Source organism: Daucus carota, chromosome 1 (genome assembly GCF_001625215.2).
Source record: "Daucus carota subsp. sativus chromosome 1, DH1 v3.0, whole genome shotgun sequence".
Lineage (NCBI taxonomy): Eukaryota > Viridiplantae > Streptophyta > Magnoliopsida > Apiales > Apiaceae > Daucus > Daucus carota.
Window position 1 is genome coordinate 37,232,422 of NC_030381.2, and position 19,731 is coordinate 37,252,152.

The 19,731-nt window shown below is 32.1% G+C and overlaps 2 protein-coding genes across 2 annotated transcripts; both read right to left on the bottom strand.

The window, feature by feature from the left end:
• Positions 1 to 5,957: 5,957 nt before the first annotated feature.
• On the bottom strand, positions 5,958 to 8,928 carry LOC135146750 (probable xyloglucan endotransglucosylase/hydrolase protein 28). The gene is made up of 4 exons (XM_064082339.1): positions 8,569 to 8,928; positions 8,375 to 8,475; positions 7,640 to 7,848; positions 5,958 to 6,718 (listed from the first exon to the last, which is right to left on the bottom strand). The coding sequence occupies exons 1-4, from the start codon at positions 8,747 to 8,749 to the stop codon at positions 6,217 to 6,219; spliced, it is 993 nt and encodes a 330-aa protein (XP_063938409.1). The 5' UTR covers positions 8,750 to 8,928; the 3' UTR covers positions 5,958 to 6,216.
• A 4,457-nt stretch (positions 8,929 to 13,385) lies between these two features.
• Positions 13,386 to 16,356, bottom strand: LOC108204514 (probable xyloglucan endotransglucosylase/hydrolase protein 28). The gene is made up of 4 exons (XM_017373998.2): positions 15,997 to 16,356; positions 15,803 to 15,903; positions 15,068 to 15,276; positions 13,386 to 14,146 (listed from the first exon to the last, which is right to left on the bottom strand). Exons 1-4 carry the CDS (start codon positions 16,175 to 16,177, stop codon positions 13,645 to 13,647), a joined length of 993 nt encoding a protein of 330 aa, XP_017229487.1. The 5' UTR covers positions 16,178 to 16,356; the 3' UTR covers positions 13,386 to 13,644.
• Positions 16,357 to 19,731: the final 3,375 nt, after the last annotated feature.

Sequence of the window (19,731 nt, forward strand, 5' to 3'; positions counted from 1 at the left end):
GGCTTATTCATCGCTCATTTATCCTTTCCTATATATATATATATATATGATAAAATTGTATTTTTTTTCTACGATTATTATATTTTATATTTTATTGAATGAAAACTTCAACAACATTCTTTATACTCTTTATTGTTATTATAATTTATAACAGTATATTCAATTTTTATTTAATTTTTAATAAGGACAGAGAAAGGAGGGAAAAAGCGGGAAAAAGAAAATAAAGGAATATCTTATTCTTAAATATAGTATGAGGAATGGTTTCACAATCCTTAAAAATGTGGAATGAATTTACCATCCTAACTTTTTTTAAAAATTACTACAACTCCGTCGAATTTGTGTTTTGTGTCATATTCCCTATCATAATAATTTAAGACATCATATAGCTAAACTGCTAGAGATACTTTTAAGTGTTAGCACTTGTAATAAAATTCAAATCTAGGGATTTTATATTTTGAGTTTTTAAAATTAAAGTTAAATAAATTTTGATTTGAGATATAATTGACAAATAAATTGTGTTTGCCACGGAAGAGTTTTGGTATAAAGTTGTCTTTGTTTGAAGCATATTTCTAATTTACTTGACCATTTAAGTAGAATTATTAATTTTTATTTAATTTTTAATAAATATATATAACTAATACTCCCTCTGTTTCTAAAAAAATTTTCCCGTTTGATATGTCGGGACTACTCGTAATATGAGACAAATTACTAATTTACATATAATCTATTAGACTAAATATAATCACGATGGTCTTGTTGGGTTCGTATTTGTGAGTATTTTAATACGGTGAAGTTTTATATTTAATATTAATACAAAATTAAAGATATTAATGATCAATAGTGTGTGGTGACAAGCGTGACAAAGAGAAACAGGAAAAATATTAAGAGACGGAGGGAGTATTATAATTCATAAAGTAAAAATTATAAATATTAATTGTTCTATAGGACCTATACAAGTATTTGGAAGACACGTTCATAAACCTTTTACTCGATTCACTCTTGAATTCAGGGTACGAATTTTTGCTGGCACATGATTAGACATGAAAAAACACGTTTTGTAAGTAGGAAAGATGTGTTAAATGTCATACTTATCGTAGACTAGGGGAAAATGAACGTTGAAATGATGTTCCAGCCTTCCTCGCGTACTACTGGTTGGTACACGCAACACGAAAGTGGACCAATCTCATCAACACATGTACAATGTCGTTATATACCGGCTGATATCAACATTTTGATCATGAAAATTGAAAAATTAGTCTTGAGTGCCTTTCTCTTGTTCACGGTTAAGGAAATGTTTTGATATTTTAACCATCGCTTGAACACGAAAATATACATTGTATGTTCAATCGTATGTAACGACGAGCGAAAATATAAATAAGAATCTAACCAGATAAATTGATTAAATGATTCATGCTTATGACAACTAAAATATTTGTCTATGATTGTTCAACTCGTGACAATCAAACTTGTATTTCTTCTATCCCTCTCATTTCTTTACGATTATTATTTTTTGATGTTCTTCTCATTTTTTTTATGTTACTATTAAATAGTAAGTTTTTCCTATTATTACACACACTATCTTCCCCTACTATCTCATATTTAACAATAAAAACCACTATTGCACCCACTACTTTCTTCCACTATCTCAAATCTATTATTAAATATTGATAGGTCCCACCACTTTACCGACTTTTCATCTAACTTTACTCATTTTTTATAAATTATCTTGTTCTACGTGTCCCCTTCAAATAGAATTGAGGGGGACGGAGGGAGTATGTTTTAAATTCCAAAGGTTTACACTCATCGATTACTACGCTGTTATTCTGCTGCATGCATTTAACACATTATTTGATACTCCTTTCATCCCAAATTAGATGAACTCGTTGACTTCGGGCACGCATTTTAAAGTTCATTGACCGCATGGCTACATTACTTATTCTTACAATTTTATTTTTGCAAATAAAAATTCGAATATAAAATTTTTGTTTACAAAAGAAAATTTTTAAAAATAATTTTCGGAGCTAGTCGGTCAATGCACCTTAAGTTACGTGCCCAAAATCAACTAATTTTTCTAATCTGAGATGGAGTAATATATAGCACATTATGAGGTATTAATTTAATGTATATAATTTTTTTATAAACGATAGTAGTCATATATTCATGATCAGCTCAAACAAGAAAAATCATTCTTTTATACATGACTCATTGATTCAAAAATTATTAAATAAACGGTATTATTTTACCACATGGTCTTGAAAAACAAGTGTCATTTTGTCCAAAAATTACTGGAAAAGCCACTACAATTGATCAAAATATGTATAATCAGTGATGATCTTATAATGATTACTCGATTAGTATATTATCGAGGTTACGATGTATTCTCTGCTCTTTTTTTTTTACGGTTTTTCAATTGTTTGACATGTATTTTAAGATTAGAATATAGGTTTATAATCATTTAAAAAAATTCTTATTATGTATTAAAATCAAAATATTAAATTTTTTTGTAAGACTCTTTTTTAAAAAATAATTTATTAAACTCTACTTTTATGAGAGTTAAAATGTATATCAAACTTCCATTCCCTAGTTTAAACTATTTATGACGAAAGAAACCTGATTTCATAATTAAAATATGAACCCAATTGTAGTATTTAATCACTTGATTAGTCTAGCCGTATTTTGCTCGAATGATGGGAATAAAATATTAAAAGTTGGAACAATTTTGAAGATAAAAAATTCAAGACATTATATTATTTTTTATATAGTAAGTCTGTGATCTCTAAATAAGACATATTATTAGGTATCACAAGGTACAAAATTTGTATCAAATAAGGTGTTTAAAAACTCTTTGTTTTAGATTAGTTGATAGGTTAGTTAATTGAAAAAATATAATAAATATAATTATAATTGATTTACATGTCCACATATTTACAATCGAACCAAAATAATTCAACTCTATCTTTTTTTTTTTTTTTTTTGAAGCAAAGGTGTTAATCTAATAACAAAAAGCCATACGGCATCTACACCAATGATCGAGTCGAACAAACAGTAATTTGCAATCGTCTGTTCTCGTAAGGAGACAGTTAAACGATATTTTGAAGAAAATGTATATACAAATACAAGTACCCGCTTCATGCATCTTCGTTGAATTACTGGTACCCTCTTCATCATGCCCTGACAGAGCTATCGTTTGAGCTATCGACCAAAACGGTGATTCCATACAAACTTTCATCACCAAATCAAAAACCCCGCTTACAATTAAGAAGCGAAAAACAAAACTCTCACCAGGGAGAGAAAACAACCTTAGATCTGAAGCACAACCACAAAAACAAGAGAAATCAGACTGAAAATCCACCCGCTTGAAAACAGAGAAGAAAGACACCGAAATCTCCGATGGTTTTAGATCTAAGAATTCTCCCGAGAATAGATCCGGAGCAAAACCACAAAAATAAGAGAAATCAGACTGAAACTCACCCGCTTGGAAGAGAGACGGTGAAATCTCCGATAGTTTTAGATCTAAGTTTCTCGAGAAGATGTATTATTCAAAAAATAGAAAGAAAAACAAAGCAATCAAGTGATTCGGGGCTTTCCATTTAAAGTTTGAACTCACAAAATAAAAGATAACTCGGTCCTACTGTTACAGTCAAACCTAACAACTTGTGGGGCTTTCTAACTATATTCTTATAAATTGTCCTATAGACGAATCGTCTTCGAATCTCACTAAAAATGATTGGAATCAATAGCAAAAATGAATAAAATGTGCTCATCAAGTGTCATAGTACAAAATAAGAATCACAAGATATATAAATGAAAGTGGATTAAAATATTTGAGTATCATAACCAACTTTTATTCAAAGAGAAATAAACAGCATGGGTTGATGTAATTCTAGATTTCATTATATGTCTGAAAAATAATTAATCACTTTTACGTGTTTAGTCGTTCACTTGGTCACATCACCGAATACATGTCGGAAAAGATTTTAAAAATTTATCAGTATCTAGAACATCTTAATCTATAATATATACGGGCACCATGGTTATCAAAAATACTTCTCATTTAGAATAAAATTCTTTTGAAAGAAAATCAAACACATTAAAGCAACTCCAACAATTAAAAACCTTTAAATAAAAAGTGAATTGACAAACTAAAAATAAAAAATATAACTAATGTTTCATCACACTTCAACCATCTCATTCTGTACGAAGATTATACATCATTTATTATCATATTGAAGTGATATATTCTATTTGTAATAATATTAAATATTAATAACATATTATATTTAAATTACAGCCAATACAATCCAAGTACAATGTTTTGAAAATATATCACAACTAATGTTGTGTTTCCAAAACTCTTTCTTTCTATTTTGAAAATATATCACAACTAATGTTGTGTTTGGTTTGAGCGAATAAAAATGGAGGGAAAAAAATGAAATTTGAACTAAAATTTAGTTGAATGTATAATAATTTCATTTTTTTCACCATTTCATTGGCATCGCCCTTAAATAGAGTTCAAACACTCCATTTTGTGAAGGAATGCTCTATTCCTTGTCATATCTATTTCCTACCAAAATTTTATATCATATAAATTTTGTATTAATTCTGTTTTTTCAAAATCATTTATCCTCTACTCTATTAGCTTCTTTTATTTATACTCATTCTATTCCATTCACTTCAACCAAATACAACATAAATTTTATTAAATAGGTGCAATACCGTTGTAAGTCCTTGGAGTAGTGTTCACAGGAAATTCAGGAAATCGGTTTGAACTGGAAACGGGATAATATCGATTCTCATATCCTCAATTAGATTAAAAATATATAAAAAGGACACATTATCAAACTTATATTATACAACGTAGTATACATATCCATGTTGAGTGAAACAAATATCGAATCTGCTACTAAACTAAAGAATCTAAATAATCGGATTGGGAAAGATTATATTCAAATAAAATTTTGAGAATAAAGTCAAGTAATTTTGGGTGCCCCAATATTTTTCTCTAGACTTAATCATACTCCTTTCTATTGGAAGTAAAAGAAATAGATCGGTTAACACGACAAGGAAATCTTGTTATAAATAGGATTAATAATATTCTTATCGAGTTCAAGTTTGTTTTGATTGCTGAATTAGCATGTAAATATAATCATAATACGCATGTAAAAAAAACAGAAAAAGAGAGACGCAACTTTTCTTTTTTACATCCTAAAATAAGCCTAATAAAAAATAAAACTTATTTTGGAAGAGTCATGTAATGAAATTGATTTATTTTTTGATTCTATTAGTGTCAGAGTCTCAGAGAAGCTTTACCCCCTCAAAAATCAAACTAAGAGCAAGTCCAAGATGCCTCATATAATGTCCTAAGTCATTATTTAGGGCATTTGGCAAAAAATTTCACTCCAACAATGTCCTAGTGATGCCTTATATCACTAGGACAAGCTCTTCAAGCCTTATTTTTGAGGCACATCTTTGCTTGCCCTATCCTAGATTATATAGTAAAATATTACTAACACTCTCTTTCTCTCTCTTCCTTATATTGTCTTTTAATGATGAAAGAAAACTTTTAATAATAAAATATTAAATATGTAATGAGAATAAGGCACATTGTTGGAGTTGAAGTTACTTAAGTCCTAAATCATTAGGACATAATTTTTTATATTATATTTAAGGCCTCAACTAAGACACTCTTGGACTTGCTCCAATGCCCCCACCAATCACATTTGCTCAGGATTCCAAGTTGCCATTTGACAAAATGTTCCTCAGACCAGGACAAATCTGATTGCATGAGACTAATTTACAAAACCCAGCACACCTAAAATTCTGGTGTTAATGTCCAAAACAAACATACTTGCAGAGTAACCAAATATGCTAACCCAACTAGCTAATTTGTTGTCCTAAAAATAGGAGTACATTTTAAAAACTAGGGCCCTGTCCTGCTGACCCCATAAGAAAGATAGTTGAAAACAAAGAGGGTGTGTGCATATTTTCATAATTCATCAATCCAACCAGCCCAAATACAACAAGAGTAACAGACAATATCATGGCCACAATCCTCAAGATATGCAAAATATACATAACCCCCCTCGGCCCCTCCTCACCCCGATCAATTAATCAATACACGCTTTTCTGCTCTCTGTTTTTTATCTATATACATAAAAAAAGATATCGCATGACTGTGGCAACCGTGATCACTGGGCAAAATGCAATTTAAAGTGTCTAAACAGAGTTTATTCCATGACGGTATGATCGGCGGTTGTGATGTCTTTTACCATGCCCGCGGTGGCTTGTACCAAATGTTACCGGGTCGAATCCTCTAAGTCTCTCGGACTCAAGTGGATCGATTACACACTCAGAAGGTGGAACCTGGTATCGAGTTGTATCATAACAATAGGAGTACTGCATGTATTTTTTCCTCAGGTTCTGCATTTTAGTTCTACTTTCTTTTGTTGTACCTGTAGGAACAGATTGAGACTTGGGCGCAGTATCACATGAGGTCGACATCTCGATGGGATCAACGGCACAACCGTGAAGCACGAAATCGGAGAACTCGGCAATGTAAGGGGAATATTTATAATTGACCTTGTATTTACCTCCATTTGTAGCCCAATTAGATCCATCCCAAATAGTAGCATACAAGCTCATTGGCTTGGAAGGGAAGTCCCCACCCATTGCTTCTGTCTTCTTGACCTCTCTTATAGGAACATTGTCTATGTAAAAGCTGTAAAGCAAGATAAAAACATCCATAAACAAACAAGAAAAAACCAATGCTCTTATCATGAAACAAAAACTCGAAAACTTGTGATCAATCCCTGTTCAAAAGTTTAATTATTGAACAAGGGTAAGAAACAAGGGCAAGTGGAGGTAAGTGACAATACATGATTCATGCAAAGGAATCTCTCAGCTCAATTTTCTTGCAGTTGCACAACATGTCATGAAAAAACAAAAAACCTACTAACAGTAACCTAAACAGAGAAATCCAATTACCAAAAAAAGAAAAGAAAAAAGAATAAATTATCTGTGAAGACGCATCGCAATCCCTTACTCTCCGGGACAAGATCATAGGTTAAAATCCCCAATCCCCTCCCTTTGTCCTTAAAAAACTTATGTAATATACTTAAAAAGCAATTGTAATGGCTTAAGCTCATATAAATCTATAGAAGTAACATATAAAATTACATACATTATTTCTTAAATCAACTGACGCCATTTTAAAATAATTTACAAAATAATATTAATTCATGTTTCTAGAATGTAAAAATTTCAAAGAATTCATAATTGAAAGGCTGAGTAGTATATCAACACTGTTTAGGTTCATAACAAGGACAGCAAGCTTGAATGCTACAATAGAAATTCTAAATTTATTTTTTCCCAAAAATCTGCAATAACATAGCAAAACGAATAAACAATTCAATATACCCCACAAATACTCTGCAGATATCATTTTTTTACATTCAATAACTTTTTAGTGTGTGTGGGCAGAGAGATTGGGAGTTAGCTCTAGACATGTCCTAGCACCAGGAGCACCTTCACTTGTCAAATGATAATTGCCAACAAAATGATAAATGCAACAAAATTATAAAAAAGTTAATAAAAACAGAATCTGTAAATAGATTATTCTCAGAAGGTTTCAGTTTCTTACATAATTCTATCTTTGCTCCACAATATACTGTACTGATGAAAATCATCAGAAGGGTCAAACCAGAGACCGTATCTTTCTTCTCTGCCTGCACCTGTGCTTCCATTTCCATAAACATTGGTCTGAAGTCTCCACTCTTTGCCTCTAATATTCCCCAAAAACTCAAAATCAATCTCATCATGGTTCTTTGCAAACATGTCTACATTCGACATCTGTAATCATATAAAATAAGGAACAACATGGAAAATTGTAACTGACTGAAGCAAAATATGAATGTCACGGACTAACGATCTCTAATTCTCTATAAGCTAATCTGATTTGGTTTATCTTTGTATTGTATAATTTAAAAAAGTTTGAATTTCTGGTCAAGTCTGTTAAGATGAAAATCTTCTTAAAAATCGATCAAGATTAGAACTTTATTAACACACAAAATATATAGAGCTTTGTTGCAAAAGTTTTCAGAAAATTTATTAAAGCAGTGTGTATGCATTCAAAAATTAATAAACTTCAACTACATGACCAGAAGTAATTCATCAGCATAGGATACAATACACACACACACCATAAATAAGGCTCTTATTGAACAATTCAAACTGGAATGGAGGTATTACATACATCAAGAATAAAGCAGCTTTAACATAACGGCTCAAATTTTTGGAATACATAATAGAGCAAACAGTAAGAATCACACAAACACACACACAAATTGTGATTCAGCTAATGCTTATAAAAACTTACATAGAATGCAACAACCACCCCAGCTGTGTAATCTGCTGGTAACTTAATTGAAGCACTAAAGAATCCATGTTTATAGAGGTCATGAGATACAAATCCAGAGCCTGCAAATTCATACACCCCAAGATATATAAGGAAAAAAAAAAAGGACAATCTTTAAGCTACAACAACAAAGACAAGAACTTTAAAGTAAAGACCTGTTCTTTCATCAAGAGAAAGGTGAGCTGATTTTCCATCTTGAAGAATCATGAGATTACTATCACCAAAGAGCTGTGAGTACCCTTCTTCAAATGAAACAATTGGAAGATTTCTTGATGACCCATGAGCCAAAACAACAACAGAACACATTACAAACAAATTCACATACAAGTTCACCATTTTTTCAGCTATGTTTCTGCTCAGTCTCTCCCTCTTTTTATGGATTTTCAAGAATTCGGAAGAAGTCACAATCTCTCCAGAGAGAGAGAGAGAGTTTATTGGGATTTGGAGCTTGAGAGAAGAGTGTGATAACTGATAAGCTCTGAGCTGTTCACAACTTGGTGACACTTTTGGAAAATATTGTAGTCACTGCTACTCCCTCTGTCCCAGTCAATTGTATACGTTTCTTTTTCACTGCTCGACACGCTTTTTAAGGCACTTATAAAACATAGTTCTACAACTTATTTTTAAGATTTTCTTTTTTTGTATAAAATTATAAATGTTATACTTTTATACAGAAAAAGAAAAATTTAAAAATAATCTACAGAACTATACTATATTGAAGCATTAAAGTCCGTGCCGCGCCCCCGTCCCCCAATGTATACTATTGACTGGGACGGAGGGAGTAGTTGTATAAGCTAAACTTGCATTTTGGGGGGCTATAGCCTATAATCACTTATTTAATTTTCTGATTAGTTAATTGTTGTGCATTGTGGTCATGCATTAGTGGTGGTTACTTGTCATGTCATTTTAGCGGTTCGTTCTTGAAAGTTTAGGCTCCTAGAAGTCCTAATCAACAACTCCATTTTGGCTTAACTCCCACTTTCATTGTTGATGTGTCGGACAAATTTGCTTAATTTATGGGCTAAATAGAACTAAAATATGCAAGTCATTAAACAATTATCTTCCACGATTATTAGGGGCAGAACCTTTATCTTAATATTGACTGAACGAAAAATTTTAAACTAGAAAATGGGGTCGCGGAGCATATGTTTTGGGGCGATAAAATTGAGAAATTATTGTTTCAAATATATTACTAAAAATTAAAATAAGTGTAAAATTATTATTTAAATTTTTTTTATTCTTACAAACTGTTTTTACTCGAATCGTTGTCTTGACTAAGTGATAGTATTTCTCTTTAACCTCTCAACTTATGTGTAAAAAATTGATGATTAAAAAGAGATAGAAAAAAGTTTAAAGAAAGTAAAATAGGGCCGGAACACTTTCGGGTATAAACAATTTTGCACACATAATTTAATCTGAAAGAAAACTGTGAAGTGTTCAAAGAATTATGCAGGCACAAAGTGCGCATGTAAAGGTTTGTTAACTAGAGTAGTATTTTCATGCTCACAGAGCTTACTGCCACCAGCAAACTAATCCTTTTCTTTTATGATTCCACCAAACTAATGTTTGGTCCAAAAATATACTCCCTCCGTCCCTCTCAATTCTTAATATTGAGGGACGGGGCGTGTCACGCACTTTAAATTCTTTAATGCGTCTAAAAAACATAATTTTATAAACTTTTTTAAAAAATTTCTTTTTCTGATTAAAAAAAAGTTATTGAACTATGTTTTATAAGCGCATTAAAGTACATGTCAAGCAGTGAGGAAGAAATGTTAAGAAATGAAAGGGATAGAGAGAGTATACGATTTTTATCAATAAAATATATTAATAAGAAACATATTTTTTTTGAAATTAATCCGTATTTTGGGAAAAACTTCGGAAGATTTCCGTCCATAATGCCCATTGATGAGCCTTGTTTTGAGGTAGGTGATCACATGAGTGCTATGATTTGACTTCTTTTGAATCAAAAGTTTGGATGAGAAATAAAGTGGCCAAGATTATCACAGACGAAATTGATGATAACAATTACAAAAAGAAATTACAGGCAAGAAAAGCTAGCACAAAGGCTTTAAAAATAGTCCACAATATAATACTACTACTAGTGCAAATCATGGTCCATGGATAATTGGATATTCGTAATTAATTTTGGGCAAAAGGGACACGGGTGGCAATCCAGAGGGAGGCGGCGACTTGAGTACATTCTTCCCAAAATGCCCTCGAACATTCCCCGAATTACTGATTCTGCCCTCTCAAACTGTACGTTAGTGGTGGCCAGATAATACGTGTAAGAATTTGGACATTTCTTTAAGATTTTTTCTTTTTTTGATATGCTCCAGATAACATTTACTAATTCAATTTAGGTGGGCGCTCCTCAGACATGTATCGCGTGGGCCTGCGCCTTGCACTTCAATTGAATTGAATTTTTTCTTATAAAGTCGAGATTTTAAATACTTGTTCTGGCCAAATATACGCGGTTTATTTTGGTTCACCTGATTTGCAGGCTACCACGTGAGCTCGTGGGTTTACCGGTGCGCATCCAAAGGGTAGCGACTGCGGATCCCTACGTTAAGGGGAAAAAAATTCATCAAATATACTCCATCCGTTTCAAATTACATGTCCACTTTCAAAAAATCACATAATTTAAGAAAAGTGGATTTTGAGAAAAAAAAAGATGTATTAAGTTATTAATTGAACCTAATATGTGGTATATGGTTGATCGTGAAAATATAAATTTGAAATAGGTAAAAGAAAGTTGATTTTGGAAATTTAAATTTACATTGAAAGTTGAAGTGTACAAGTATTTTAAAACAATTTTTTTTTAAAAGTGGATATGTATTTTGAAACGGAGAGAGTACTGTTTAGATATTTTATTTAGAATGTTTTTATTATTCATGCTTATAAATAAATTCTATCATATATTGTTTAGGCATTTTAATTATCCCTTTGCCTCTCGGTTTAGCAAAGGCCTCCACATCAGCTCGACTAGCCGTTGTGTACGCATTTTATTGTACAATGATGGAGGAGAGTGTGACACGGCCAAATTGAAGGAGCTTTACTGCAAAATTAGCAGCGTCTGTCACGGCTGAATAGATGACTTGGGAATATTATTTTTTTATTATCCTCACAGATTCACACGGTCGCTTAATAATTCTCCGACGCCCTACAGCCACAGAGAAGATGGTCCAAACTCCTACTCAATGTTCATGATAATCTTTTGCGAATTTTTATCGTTCAAAATTTTAAAATATTTAGGTTGTTTTCACTTGGAAAAAATGGATTGAGGAGAATAAATTTCTCATTATGAATATTGTATGAAAACATGATTGGACAAATAAAATGAGTACAGTATATCTTTCAAAACATGTGAGTTAGATTTCTTATTTTAAATAATTGAAATGGAATCGTTAAAAGAATGAAAATTATAAACATTTCTCTAATCACCCATAATTTGGAGTACAAATTTCATTTCAAAAATTTGTACATTATATCGAAAACCCACCACATCCATTTCAAAAATTTGTACATCTATTTTAAATAATTTATGTGAAGGAATGCTCTATTCCTTGTCATATCTATTTCCTACCAAAATTTTATATCATATAAATTTTGTATTAATTCTGTTTTTTCAAAATCATTTATCCTCTACTCTATTAGCTTCTTTTATTTATACTCATTCTATTCCATTCACTTCAACCAAATACAACATAAATTTTATTAAATAGGTGCAATACCGTTGTAAGTCCTTGGAGTAGTGTTCACAGGAAATTCAGGAAATCGGTTTGAACTGGAAACGGGATAATATCGATTCTCATATCCTCAATTAGATTAAAAATATATAAAAAGGACACATTATCAAACTTATATTATACAACGTAGTATACATATCCATGTTGAGTGAAACAAATATCGAATCTGCTACTAAACTAAAGAATCTAAATAATCGGATTGGGAAAGATTATATTCAAATAAAATTTTGAGAATAAAGTCAAGTAATTTTGGGTGCCCCAATATTTTTCTCTAGACTTAATCATACTCCTTTCTATTGGAAGTAAAAGAAATAGATCGGTTAACACGACAAGGAAATCTTGTTATAAATAGGATTAATAATATTCTTATCGAGTTCAAGTTTGTTTTGATTGCTGAATTAGCATGTAAATATAATCATAATACGCATGTAAAAAAAACAGAAAAAGAGAGACGCAACTTTTCTTTTTTACATCCTAAAATAAGCCTAATAAAAAATAAAACTTATTTTGGAAGAGTCATGTAATGAAATTGATTTATTTTTTGATTCTATTAGTGTCAGAGTCTCAGAGAAGCTTTACCCCCTCAAAAATCAAACTAAGAGCAAGTCCAAGATGCCTCATATAATGTCCTAAGTCATTATTTAGGGCATTTGGCAAAAAATTTCACTCCAACAATGTCCTAGTGATGCCTTATATCACTAGGACAAGCTCTTCAAGCCTTATTTTTGAGGCACATCTTTGCTTGCCCTATCCTAGATTATATAGTAAAATATTACTAACACTCTCTTTCTCTCTCTTCCTTATATTGTCTTTTAATGATGAAAGAAAACTTTTAATAATAAAATATTAAATATGTAATGAGAATAAGGCACATTGTTGGAGTTGAAGTTACTTAAGTCCTAAATCATTAGGACATAATTTTTTATATTATATTTAAGGCCTCAACTAAGACACTCTTGGACTTGCTCCAATGCCCCCACCAATCACATTTGCTCAGGATTCCAAGTTGCCATTTGACAAAATGTTCCTCAGACCAGGACAAATCTGATTGCATGAGACTAATTTACAAAACCCAGCACACCTAAAATTCTGGTGTTAATGTCCAAAACAAACATACTTGCAGAGTAACCAAATATGCTAACCCAACTAGCTAATTTGTTGTCCTAAAAATAGGAGTACATTTTAAAAACTAGGGCCCTGTCCTGCTGACCCCATAAGAAAGATAGTTGAAAACAAAGAGGGTGTGTGCATATTTTCATAATTCATCAATCCAACCAGCCCAAATACAACAAGAGTAACAGACAATATCATGGCCACAATCCTCAAGATATGCAAAATATACATAACCCCCCTCGGCCCCTCCTCACCCCGATCAATTAATCAATACACGCTTTTCTGCTCTCTGTTTTTTATCTATATACATAAAAAAAGATATCGCATGACTGTGGCAACCGTGATCACTGGGCAAAATGCAATTTAAAGTGTCTAAACAGAGTTTATTCCATGACGGTATGATCGGCGGTTGTGATGTCTTTTACCATGCCCGCGGTGGCTTGTACCAAATGTTACCGGGTCGAATCCTCTAAGTCTCTCGGACTCAAGTGGATCGATTACACACTCAGAAGGTGGAACCTGGTATCGAGTTGTATCATAACAATAGGAGTACTGCATGTATTTTTTCCTCAGGTTCTGCATTTTAGTTCTACTTTCTTTTGTTGTACCTGTAGGAACAGATTGAGACTTGGGCGCAGTATCACATGAGGTCGACATCTCGATGGGATCAACGGCACAACCGTGAAGCACGAAATCGGAGAACTCGGCAATGTAAGGGGAATATTTATAATTGACCTTGTATTTACCTCCATTTGTAGCCCAATTAGATCCATCCCAAATAGTAGCATACAAGCTCATTGGCTTGGAAGGGAAGTCCCCACCCATTGCTTCTGTCTTCTTGACCTCTCTTATAGGAACATTGTCTATGTAAAAGCTGTAAAGCAAGATAAAAACATCCATAAACAAACAAGAAAAAACCAATGCTCTTATCATGAAACAAAAACTCGAAAACTTGTGATCAATCCCTGTTCAAAAGTTTAATTATTGAACAAGGGTAAGAAACAAGGGCAAGTGGAGGTAAGTGACAATACATGATTCATGCAAAGGAATCTCTCAGCTCAATTTTCTTGCAGTTGCACAACATGTCATGAAAAAACAAAAAACCTACTAACAGTAACCTAAACAGAGAAATCCAATTACCAAAAAAAGAAAAGAAAAAAGAATAAATTATCTGTGAAGACGCATCGCAATCCCTTACTCTCCGGGACAAGATCATAGGTTAAAATCCCCAATCCCCTCCCTTTGTCCTTAAAAAACTTATGTAATATACTTAAAAAGCAATTGTAATGGCTTAAGCTCATATAAATCTATAGAAGTAACATATAAAATTACATACATTATTTCTTAAATCAACTGACGCCATTTTAAAATAATTTACAAAATAATATTAATTCATGTTTCTAGAATGTAAAAATTTCAAAGAATTCATAATTGAAAGGCTGAGTAGTATATCAACACTGTTTAGGTTCATAACAAGGACAGCAAGCTTGAATGCTACAATAGAAATTCTAAATTTATTTTTTCCCAAAAATCTGCAATAACATAGCAAAACGAATAAACAATTCAATATACCCCACAAATACTCTGCAGATATCATTTTTTTACATTCAATAACTTTTTAGTGTGTGTGGGCAGAGAGATTGGGAGTTAGCTCTAGACATGTCCTAGCACCAGGAGCACCTTCACTTGTCAAATGATAATTGCCAACAAAATGATAAATGCAACAAAATTATAAAAAAGTTAATAAAAACAGAATCTGTAAATAGATTATTCTCAGAAGGTTTCAGTTTCTTACATAATTCTATCTTTGCTCCACAATATACTGTACTGATGAAAATCATCAGAAGGGTCAAACCAGAGACCGTATCTTTCTTCTCTGCCTGCACCTGTGCTTCCATTTCCATAAACATTGGTCTGAAGTCTCCACTCTTTGCCTCTAATATTCCCCAAAAACTCAAAATCAATCTCATCATGGTTCTTTGCAAACATGTCTACATTCGACATCTGTAATCATATAAAATAAGGAACAACATGGAAAATTGTAACTGACTGAAGCAAAATATGAATGTCACGGACTAACGATCTCTAATTCTCTATAAGCTAATCTGATTTGGTTTATCTTTGTATTGTATAATTTAAAAAAGTTTGAATTTCTGGTCAAGTCTGTTAAGATGAAAATCTTCTTAAAAATCGATCAAGATTAGAACTTTATTAACACACAAAATATATAGAGCTTTGTTGCAAAAGTTTTCAGAAAATTTATTAAAGCAGTGTGTATGCATTCAAAAATTAATAAACTTCAACTACATGACCAGAAGTAATTCATCAGCATAGGATACAATACACACACACACCATAAATAAGGCTCTTATTGAACAATTCAAACTGGAATGGAGGTATTACATACATCAAGAATAAAGCAGCTTTAACATAACGGCTCAAATTTTTGGAATACATAATAGAGCAAACAGTAAGAATCACACAAACACACACACAAATTGTGATTCAGCTAATGCTTATAAAAACTTACATAGAATGCAACAACCACCCCAGCTGTGTAATCTGCTGGTAACTTAATTGAAGCACTAAAGAATCCATGTTTATAGAGGTCATGAGATACAAATCCAGAGCCTGCAAATTCATACACCCCAAGATATATAAGGAAAAAAAAAAAGGACAATCTTTAAGCTACAACAACAAAGACAAGAACTTTAAAGTAAAGACCTGTTCTTTCATCAAGAGAAAGGTGAGCTGATTTTCCATCTTGAAGAATCATGAGATTACTATCACCAAAGAGCTGTGAGTACCCTTCTTCAAATGAAACAATTGGAAGATTTCTTGATGACCCATGAGCCAAAACAACAACAGAACACATTACAAACAAATTCACATACAAGTTCACCATTTTTTCAGCTATGTTTCTGCTCAGTCTCTCCCTCTTTTTATGGATTTTCAAGAATTCGGAAGAAGTCACAATCTCTCCAGAGAGAGAGAGAGAGTTTATTGGGATTTGGAGCTTGAGAGAAGAGTGTGATAACTGATAAGCTCTGAGCTGTTCACAACTTGGTGACACTTTTGGAAAATATTGTAGTCACTGCTACTCCCTCTGTCCCAGTCAATTGTATACGTTTCTTTTTCACTGCTCGACACGCTTTTTAAGGCACTTATAAAACATAGTTCTACAACTTATTTTTAAGATTTTCTTTTTTTGTATAAAATTATAAATGTTATACTTTTATACAGAAAAAGAAAAATTTAAAAATAATCTACAGAACTATACTATATTGAAGCATTAAAGTCCGTGCCGCGCCCCCGTCCCCCAATGTATACTATTGACTGGGACGGAGGGAGTAGTTGTATAAGCTAAACTTGCATTTTGGGGGGCTATAGCCTATAATCACTTATTTAATTTTCTGATTAGTTAATTGTTGTGCATTGTGGTCATGCATTAGTGGTGGTTACTTGTCATGTCATTTTAGCGGTTCGTTCTTGAAAGTTTAGGCTCCTAGAAGTCCTAATCAACAACTCCATTTTGGCTTAACTCCCACTTTCATTGTTGATGTGTCGGACAAATTTGCTTAATTTATGGGCTAAATAGAACTAAAATATGCAAGTCATTAAACAATTATCTTCCACGATTATTAGGGGCAGAACCTTTATCTTAATATTGACTGAACGAAAAATTTTAAACTAGAAAATGGGGTCGCGGAGCATATGTTTTGGGGCGATAAAATTGAGAAATTATTGTTTCAAATATATTACTAAAAATTAAAATAAGTGTAAAATTATTATTTAAATTTTTTTATTCTTACAAACTGTTTTTACTCGAATCGTTGTCTTGACTAAGTGATAGTATTTCTCTTTAACCTCTCAACTTATGTGTAAAAAATTGATGATTAAAAAGAGATAGAAAAAAGTTTAAAGAAAGTAAAATAGGGCCGGAACACTTTCGGGTATAAACAATTTTGCACACATAATTTAATCTGAAAGAAAACTGTGAAGTGTTCAAAGAATTATGCAGGCACAAAGTGCGCATGTAAAGGTTTGTTAACTAGAGTAGTATTTTCATGCTCACAGAGCTTACTGCCACCAGCAAACTAATCCTTTTCTTTTATGATTCCACCAAACTAATGTTTGGTCCAAAAATATACTCCCTCCGTCCCTCTCAATTCTTAATATTGAGGGACGGGGCGTGTCACGCACTTTAAATTCTTTAATGCGTCTAAAAAACATAATTTTATAAACTTTTTTAAAAAATTTCTTTTTCTGATTAAAAAAAAGTTATTGAACTATGTTTTATAAGCGCATTAAAGTACATGTCAAGCAGTGAGGAAGAAATGTTAAGAAATGAAAGGGATAGAGAGAGTATACGATTTTTATCAATAAAATATATTAATAAGAAACATATTTTTTTTGAAATTAATCCGTATTTTGGGAAAAACTTCGGAAGATTTCCGTCCATAATGCCCATTGATGAGCCTTGTTTTGAGGTAGGTGATCACATGAGTGCTATGATTTGACTTCTTTTGAATCAAAAGTTTGGATGAGAAATAAAGTGGCCAAGATTATCACAGACGAAATTGATGATAACAATTACAAAAAGAAATTACAGGCAAGAAAAGCTAGCACAAAGGCTTTAAAAATAGTCCACAATATAATACTACTACTAGTGCAAATCATGGTCCATGGATAATTGGATATTCGTAATTAATTTTGGGCAAAAGGGACACGGGTGGCAATCCAGAGGGAGGCGGCGACTTGAGTACATTCTTCCCAAAATGCCCTCGAACATTCCCCGAATTACTGATTCTGCCCTCTCAAACTGTACGTTAGTGGTGGCCAGATAATACGTGTAAGAATTTGGACATTTCTTTAAGATTTTTTCTTTTTTTGATATGCTCCAGATAACATTTACTAATTCAATTTAGGTGGGCGCTCCTCAGACATGTATCGCGTGGGCCTGCGCCTTGCACTTCAATTGAATTGAATTTTTTCTTATAAAGTCGAGATTTTAAATACTTGTTCTGGCCAAATATACGCGGTTTATTTTGGTTCACCTGATTTGCAGGCTACCACGTGAGCTCGTGGGTTTACCGGTGCGCATCCAAAGGGTAGCGACTGCGGATCCCTACGTTAAGGGGAAAAAAATTCATCAAATATACTCCATCCGTTTCAAATTACATGTCCACTTTCAAAAAATCACATAATTTAAGAAAAGTGGATTTTGAGAAAAAAAAAGATGTATTAAGTTATTAATTGAACCTAATATGTGGTATATGGTTGATCGTGAAAATATAAATTTGAAATAGGTAAAAGAAAGTTGATTTTGGAAATTTAAATTTACATTGAAAGTTGAAGTGTACAAGTATTTTAAAACAATTTTTTTTTAAAAGTGGATATGTATTTTGAAACGGAGAGAGTACTGTTTAGATATTTTATTTAGAATGTTTTTATTATTCATGCTTATAAATAAATTCTATCATATATTGTTTAGGCATTTTAATTATCCCTTTGCCTCTCGGTTTAGCAAAGGCCTCCACATCAGCTCGACTAGCCGTTGTGTACGCATTTTATTGTACAATGATGGAGGAGAGTGTGACACGGCCAAATTGAAGGAGCTTTACTGCAAAATTAGCAGCGTCTGTCACGGCTGAATAGATGACTTGGGAATATTATTTTTTTATTATCCTCACAGATTCACACGGTCGCTTAATAATTCTCCGACGCCCTACAGCCACAGAGAAGATGGTCCAAACTCCTACTCAATGTTCATGATAATCTTTTGCGAATTTTTATCGTTCAAAATTTTAAAATATTTAGGTTGTTTTCACTTGGAAAAAATGGATTGAGGAGAATAAATTTCTCATTATGAATATTGTATGAAAACATGATTGGACAAATAAAATGAGTACAGTATATCTTTCAAAACATGTGAGTTAGATTTCTTATTTTAAATAATTGAAATGGAATCGTTAAAAGAATGAAAATTATAAACATTTCTCTAATCACCCATAATTTGGAGTACAAATTTCATTTCAAAAATTTGTACATTATATCGAAAACCCACCACATCGGAAAAATATACATCATAAGCAGTGGCGGATGTAGTGGTGCATGGTGTGTCACGTGACACACCATTATTTAAAAAAAAAAAGAATTTTTCTTTTTTTGCCGGCTTATACAAAAGATGGTGTCTCATTTGTTGTATTTTGCTGATGAATAAAATAAGTTTATTATACTTTATATGTTTGTGAAATTGTCAAAGAGAGATTATTCTTTTATTTTGAGTGGCCTATTACTCCCTCCGTCCTATTCATTTGTATACAATTTTTTTTGGGACGTCTCACCAATTGTATACATTCCAAAAGTAGTAAATTTTTATAATATAAAATACCATTACACAAACTATTTTTTCCGCTATCTCCATTATATAATAATATAAACACTATTACTTCCACT